General features: G+C 56.1%; 1 protein-coding gene across 2 annotated transcripts; it reads left to right on the top strand.

Annotated features, from left to right (window-relative positions):
• Window positions 1-6,845, top strand: LOC149918372 (uncharacterized). 2 transcript variants are annotated; one of them, XM_090136837.1, is made up of 13 exons: window positions 1-86; window positions 445-506; window positions 915-1,071; window positions 1,375-1,631; window positions 2,037-2,122; window positions 2,566-2,681; window positions 3,214-3,331; window positions 3,834-3,960; window positions 4,366-4,860; window positions 5,184-5,347; window positions 5,675-5,797; window positions 5,877-6,003; window positions 6,538-6,845. In XM_090136837.1, the coding sequence occupies exons 1-13, from the start codon at window positions 23-25 to the stop codon at window positions 6,619-6,621; spliced, it is 1,980 nt and encodes a 659-aa protein (XP_089992963.1). In that variant the 5' UTR covers window positions 1-22; the 3' UTR covers window positions 6,622-6,845. The 2 variants fall into 2 exon arrangements, with proteins under 2 accessions (XP_089992963.1, XP_089992962.1); XM_090136836.1 differs by lacking the exon at window positions 1-86 and having other exon boundaries at window positions 133-506.
• Window positions 6,846-7,138: the final 293 nt, after the last annotated feature.

The following is a 7,138-nucleotide window of genomic DNA, read 5'->3' as shown; positions in this document are numbered from 1 at the left end:
CTGCGGCGAGGGGGGAAGCAAGATGGCAACGTCCCTCTGCTCGAGCCCTCGCTCGACTCCCACTGCGGAGAAGATCAGACAGTCTGGTAAGGCCTTCGGGCCCGACGGCACGCACGTTGTCGGGCCCGGGGACATCTCTGAGAACAGGCGTGGAAGCCCTGCTCCCGAGGGAGGAAGGCGGGGACGGCCGAGCGGGGCGGGCTGCTGCGAGAAGGCAGCCGCCTTAGCAGCCCAGGGGCCCGAGGAGCGCTTGGGCGGGCGTGACTCCTGGGTGCCGTTCCCGGCCTGGCCCCTGCCTTCCCAGGGATCTGCGAGCAGAAGCCGCCACTGGAACTGAATTGCTCGTCTCAGAAATGCGGCGTTGCTCTGGCGGGAGCTCGGTGTGCCGAAGTGCTTCGAGGTGGCCGCCTGAGAGCATGACGCGTCTTTCCTTTTGTTTTGCAGAACTCGCTAAGTTCTGGTTCAGCACGTCCTATTATCTGAGTCGACAGCTGGCTCTCTACCAGGTGGGACTCGCCTCCTTCTCCTTCCCTCCCTCTCACGGTTGTTTGAGCCCCGAGGGTCCATTTGCCACGGAGCGCAGCTATTCTTCCTGTCCGTGGAAGCAGGAACCACGCCCCAGAGGGGCACTGCAATGCGAGATGGCCAGCTCCACTGTCAGTTCTGAAATGCCAGGGGGTCCACGCCTAATGATGGAAAGAGGGCTGGACATTCTCTGGGCCTTCCTGAGTCCTCTGCTGGCAGAGTCGAATGGACCCTGTGGGGGTGACTGCAAGTTTGGGAGCCCCGCTTGTGTCTTTAGGAGCCGGAAGACCGCGCTCTCTGGCTGTTCACGGGGAGGAGGGGCGAGAGGAAAATAGTCTTCTGTCATTCCCTGCAAAACTTCTTCTGATCCGCCCTTTCTTCTCTTTCAGGCTGTGTGCATTCCTGGACTGGGGACTTTCACCGTCGTCAGAGAGTGCGCACCCAGCCAGCAGAAGAATCTGGTTCTTGTTGAGAGACCCGTCTTTCATCTGGCAAAGGCTCTTGCGCAGGACCACGACCTCCAGTATGACTACGTAGACGCTGCAGGTAGGAAGAATGGAGTCTGACAGAGGTGGTTGCCCTGGCGCTCTAGTGGGGAAAGTGTGCCAGACTGCCATTGCAAGTGGCAACAGAGGGTAACAGCGCACTCCTTCACCTGCTTCAGCAGCAGGTTTCGTTCCAGTCTCATTGGCTCCGTGTCTCAGCGTCTCCTCGGATACGTACCAATGGTTCCACCTCAAAATCTCAACGGCAGTGCATTGCCTGAGGGCCTGGAAGCTGCTGACTTTTGAGCGTGGCCTGCTCAGTGGCTCTCCAGGTGCTCATGTTCCTCTCCTCTCGTTTCTCCAGGACACGACGAGTATCATCAACTTCCTTATGATGAGATAGCCTCAGAAAACGGCATCTCTGAAGGCGCGGCGCGGTTTTGCGTGCAAAGGACTGTCTGCCAGTTCAGCGCCTGCATAGGGAAGAGGCAGAACGTTGCCTTCATTTGGTGGGATGTTGGCATGCTGCTGATTGAAGGAAGGCGTGTCCAGATGAAATTCTATGAGGACTTCCTGGGGAAGCTCAATGGCACTCCCGAGCTGTTGCAGGCTCTTCTTGGGGTAGGTCTTGCGTTTCCCCAGCAGTACGTCTGATTCTTCTGAAACGCCTTCCTGGGACGAGGGGACTCCTTTCTCCTGGCCTGCCATGCTTCTTCAGCCACCTGGGTTCCTGGTGGTGTGCAAGAAAGCAGGCTCTGTAGAACTCTTACTTTACGTGAGGTGGCCTGGCTCTGTACCAGGATATGCGCCCTCAAAAGGCCTTGCTTTCAGTCAGGAGACAAACGGTGCGCGTCACTGCTCAGCCCCGACTCAGAGCATGGAGCAGAGACTCAGGCAGAGCAAGGCTTGCTGGGGCCCGGACCCTTCCCTTTGGTGGCTCTCGTTGTGTTGGGCTAAGAGAGACTGGAGCTGCCAGCCATTCCCAGTGTCCCCACCTCCCATCGTCTGTTTCTGTTCCGATTGCAGATGCCAGAAATGAGCAAGTCGGTCATCTCACGCAGTGAGTGCGCAGCTTCCCAAATGACTTCCGGACACGTTACTGTCTTTCCAATGTAAGTATGCTTGCTGCTGCCACCTGCGCCTGAGTGAGATGGTACTCGCCACGGTACTTTTCAGTGTTTAGAGGCCTGGTTTGCAGGGAACTCCCTGCTCGCTCTAGCTCAGTTGGATTGCCTGTGGAGGAGCATGGCACAGCAAAATCATGTTTCCCATCTGTGCCACTGTCAAAACTGGGGGGGACATTTAAGCCAGTCTTCCTCGCGGGGAGAGGAGCACATCCGCTCTCACAGCAAGGACAGAAAAACGTTGGCACGTACTGACGGGCCTCACCTGCCCCTCCAGACACTGGAGATCCTGGTCCGGTTCTCCAGAATGAGCTGCTCTGGGAAAAGTGGCCTTACAGCGTCTATGCGTCTATGCGTCTGTCGCTCCGCTATTGGGTCAAGCTGCAAGGGGAAGTGTTGCCCTTCCTTCAGCCTGCTTCTTCCTCTTTCAGGTTCAAGCACGAGATCGTACTTGAGAAGCCCGAAACAGCAAAGGTGGACCTGAAATACCACCTAAAGACCAGACGTGAGCAAGGCTGGGCAAGAGCTGGTGACAGAGGCAGGAAAGGTGAGGGACCCGTGGGTTGCCGTCAGGAGACGGTTAGAGATGACATTACCGCAGAGTGCCTGGAAGAGCATGAGACGCTTCCGGTGACTCTTTGTACCATTATGGGAAAGTTCTCAGGGCAGCCCTCCATCGCAAGTGGCCGCTGGGGTCATCCCATCAGATGGATGTGCCAGTGGCCTCCACTCGGCAGCCTGTCCTGCCAGCCCTGGAAATCCCTTCGCTTGCTTCCATTACAATTCTCAGATGAGACAGAAGCAATTCCTCCGGTGTGAGCACGCCCCAGTAGCAAAGCTGTGTACGTGGGACACTCATCAAGAGATGCAAGAGCCCCTCTTGTGCTAAACGAGTCCCCTCCCCGGGGTGGCTCTTTGAGACCACCCGCAACTGCCAGGGCCTCTCCCATTTCAACACACAGACCAGGCATCAAATAGCATTCCCCAGGGAACAGCGTTGCCCCACAGCCATGAAGAGTCGGGCCAAAACCGTGTCAGAAACGCAACTTTTCTGAAGTTTTCTCCTTTCCTCTTTCTAGGGGACCTTTGCGAGACGCGCCTCCTTCATCGGGCAGCGCTTTCTCCAATGAGGTTACCGGCACTGACTGGAATGCCGGGCAGAGACCAGACAGCCGAGGAGAAAGAGCCTCGCACCAGGTGAGAGTCCTGGCAAAAGAAACGCGGGCGATGCCATGCTCTTGCCTCTGTGGGAGTGAAGTTTCTCCCGGATCCAGAGGCTGTATGAACTCAAGCAGCTCTGCATGACAAAGGTCCCGTAGCGTCACTTCTTAGCTGCGTAACTAATGGCAAACGCTCCTTGCAAGAGTGTAGAGGCTTTCTTGCTTCCCTTCAGATGGAAGTGAACCGGAGCTTTCTGTTTGCCGAGCCTGGTGCCTAAAGTGACAAGAACCATCCCGAGCAGAGATGAGGGTGTTCCTTTCCTAGGAGCGTTTGAATAGTAGTGAGCGTGTTTCTGGGCTGCTATCAGTGCTGCAGGCTGTTCCCAGGTCTCGAGGGAAGTGGTGGAGACCAGATCAGTCATTTGGGGGCTCTTGCAGACTTTTTTTGCTGCGGAAGCTGCTAAAGCACTTTCAAGCACGCAGTGCAAACCCAGCACCTCCTGCCCTCCTGTCAACCCTCCCCCACCGTGTCTTTACAGGCTGCTACCAGCCATCACGAGGAGATCCTTGCCAGAAAAAACAGAGCAAGAGAAAGTCACTCCTCTGGTCCAGCCTGGTCCCAGGATGATAGACTTCTTTGCCGAAGCGATGGAGAAGAGGAGAAGGGTACGTGACAGACTGCTGCAGCGCATTTGTCTTGTTGAACTGTAGAAGAGCATCACTGATTCTCTCAGCGTTCTTTACTGCGCGTTCATGTGACACCTCGCTTGAAGAGAGATCAGTTGCGAGGGCATTTGAGAATATGCTGTTCACTTCCGTTAGCCTCCCGAAAGGCACCCCAAGAGCTAATTTGGGGATGTTCCTGACTGCTTGTCTAGAACTGCCAGCTGCCAGACTGCGTTTAGCCCAGCGGTTGTTTATTTTCCTGGCTGTCACAGAAGGGCTCTTCAGTCGGGTCCGCAGGAGCCTGGCAGCAAACCAGAAAGGCAGAAGACAGAGGATGAAATGGAGTGCAGGAAGGGAAAGCCCTCCGCCTCCACGGAGACTAACGTTGCGTATTGTTGCATTTAGGCCGCCCTCGAGAGAAAGTCTGTAGAGACCAAGAAGAGAAAGGAGGAGAAGGGGAAGAACGTGAGGAAGGAGAAGGAGAAAGGGAAAAATGTGAGGAAGGAGAAAGAGGAGAAGGGGAAGAAGGTGAAGAAGGAGAGGGAGGAGAAGGTGAGGAAGGAGGTGAAGGTGAAGAAGGTGAAGGAGGTGAAAAAGGTGAAGGAGGTGAAGAAGGTGAAGGAGGTGAAGAAGGTGAAGCAGGTGACGAAGGTGAAGCAGGTGACGAAGGGGAAGCAGGTGACGAAGGGGAAGCAGGTGAAGCAGGAGGAGGAGAAGAAATTTCCAAAAGAGGTCCAGAAGTTCTTGGCTGAGGAGGAAAAAAAGAACAAAATGATGCAGAAAGAGAAAAAGAAGCAGCAAAAGTTGCAAGGGAAGAAAGCAGAAAAAGGCAAGCAGCAAAAGTTGCAAGTGAAGGAGACGGAGGCCGAGCCAGAAGAAGTGCAGATGCCCGCAGCCCAGGTACTTTGCATCCCTGCAAGAAAGCAGCAGCACTTTCCCATCCAGGGGAGCTGAGACTGCATGGTACCTCTAGCACCCTGTCCAGAGCAACAGTGTTGGTGCAGCACAGCTGGATGGGGGACTGCTGCCTTTTGTGAGCAAGAGGACCCAACAGGGAGCTGTAACAAAGCCCTGGTCACGCTGAGACATGGCCTCAAGAGCGTGCTGAGGTCCCTCTCCTGCTTGCTTTCCTGGCCCACTGCAATCCCCACTGGAATGGTCTTGCGGGGAGCTGCATGCTGGGAAGCAGCACCTCTGATGGCTGAGTGTCTCTTCCTATACAGGAATCCTTAGTCCCTGAGGAAGAGTATTTCATCTCTCTGTCTGAGAGCGAGACAGAGGATTCCAGCTCCAGCCTCAGCCTGATGGAGAGGATGATGGGGAAGCGGGAAGAGGGCGAGGAAGAGCCGCCCAGAGTCTTCTGGGACAGCGCTGCTTTGCCTAAACGGTAAGCGTGCACCAACTCCATCCGAGGCCAGGGGCAGTTGGGGGAGGAGGGGTGGTGAGTCACCTGTGCTGTGGATCAGGGAAGCCAGCTTTTGAGTCATGGTGCCACACACAGCGCCCTGAGAGCTCTGAGGCCGTGGATATAATCATGGTTAGGGCCCGATGCCACGAGCCTCTCTGGAGCCCAAAGCAGCCCACACATGGAAGTCGTCCTGCATCGAAGTGACTGTGGGGCCAAGTGGGGTCGTGTGTGGAATAGACTGGGTGAAGAAAGAGGCAGGGGTGTCCCGGCTGAAGAGTGAGACAGATTTTATCCTTGCTGTTGCAGGACGCTTCCTCCAAGGATAGATCAGGCCCTGCGAGAGGTGGTGAAGCTCATTGTGGAGCAGGTGTCCCGTGAGCAGCAGGGACAGAGAGATGCAGAGAAGGATCTGCAGGACCAGCTCCAGAGGTAAAGCTCCCCAGACAGACAGTTTGCTCTCCCGCACTGCCTCCCTGTGCTCACACCCCCTCCTACTGCGTGCCTACAGTGAGCTTGCAGTGCTGTGGTGGAGTCGGCCATCGATACACGCACCCGGCATCAATCATCTGCCCGGAGCTGAGTACAGACCTGCACCCCCTGCCGGGCCAAGGCCAGACAAGGCATCACGTCGAGTGGTAAGTGGGCTCTCGGAAGCAGTGTGTCATAGCTAGCCGTAGCAAGCCATGGGAAGACCCTCCTGGGCCTGTGGGATGGAGAGCAGCTGGCTGTGGAGCTGGAGACCTCCGCACAGAAACTCCTTCCAGCCAATGGGCGCTGGGGATGAAGGTTCACAGTGCGGCTCAGGCAGCTGCAGGTGGAAGGGTCTGAGGTGCCGTCTGGTGTCTGGCGGCCCTCCCTTCTCCAACCGGAGTCCCTCCTCCTCCTCCCAGAATACAGAGCCCTGAGCACCTCGCTCTCACAGCCTGTATCTGCCCAGGCCGAAGTCTCAGCCACTGCCTGACTCAGTGCCTGGTCAGTCAGCCCCACAGCAGGCTACCCCAGATCGGGACTGGCCACAAGGGCTGCGATTACATTACAGGGACCGTGAGCCTGCTCTCTCTAGACCTAGTTTAGCAGAACCACTCTCTTGTACTGCAGAGAGACTTGCAGTGTTGCGCTGCATGTCTTTGCATTCACAAAACTACTGAGCTTTACACTGAACTCCTTAGGTCCGGAGAGTAGTGGTCATGCATGTTGACCAGGACCACGACAGATCCAGCAGCTGTGAGACTGCCGAGTTAGACATCCACTAAGTGTCACCCAACAGCTCAACGAGGACCATCTTTCACTACTGGCGACGCTAATGGTGACACTGTCAAACGCGCATCGCCACTTTCCTTATTACCCTTTCCCTATACCCAATAAAACCCCAACCCCATTACCCAAACACCGTGGGTCTTTCCTTGGTCACTGTGAAACGCACACTTTACAGAGGTGGCCTTGTTAGGCCTGGTGCTCCCCTCCCCAGAGTTCCCGGGCCTCGCAGTGTGCTGCGAGGGTGGTGAAGTCCAAGGCAGAAACCTTGCGTGAGAAGATGAGGAGGAAAGCCCAGTGCTCCGAGCTCCATCTCAGAGTGGGAGCCTTCTCTAGTGTTGCGAGTGTGCCTGTGTAATCTGCGCGCTGACAGCTTTGCCCCCAACTTCTTTGGCTGGGTTGAGGGTGGCCCCTTCCACATCCTGCCCCTTGACGTTGCTGGCAGATCCATGGCTGAAGCAGGGAATGTCTGTCTCAAATGTGACATGCTCATCCAGTGGGGCTTTCTGAGCCCAG

The sequence above is a fragment of the Phasianus colchicus genome, chromosome 3 (assembly GCF_987193195.1).
Source record: "Phasianus colchicus chromosome 3, bPhaCol1.hap1.1, whole genome shotgun sequence".
NCBI lineage: Eukaryota > Metazoa > Chordata > Aves > Galliformes > Phasianidae > Phasianus > Phasianus colchicus.
The sequence above is the reverse complement of the archived record's forward strand: the minus strand, read 5'-3'. Positions and strand labels throughout refer to the sequence as shown.

Coding starts and splice junctions, on each gene's coding strand:
- LOC149918372 (XM_090136836.1), top strand. CDS start 354: ATGCGGCGTTGCTCTGGCGGGAGCTCGGTGTGCCGAAGTGCTTCGAGG. Junction 4,861..5,183: donor TGCAGATGCCCGCAGCCCAG/GTACTTTGCATC, acceptor CTTCCTATACAG/GAATCCTTAGTCCCTGAGGA. Junction 5,348..5,674: donor AGCGCTGCTTTGCCTAAACG/GTAAGCGTGCAC, acceptor TTGCTGTTGCAG/GACGCTTCCTCCAAGGATAG.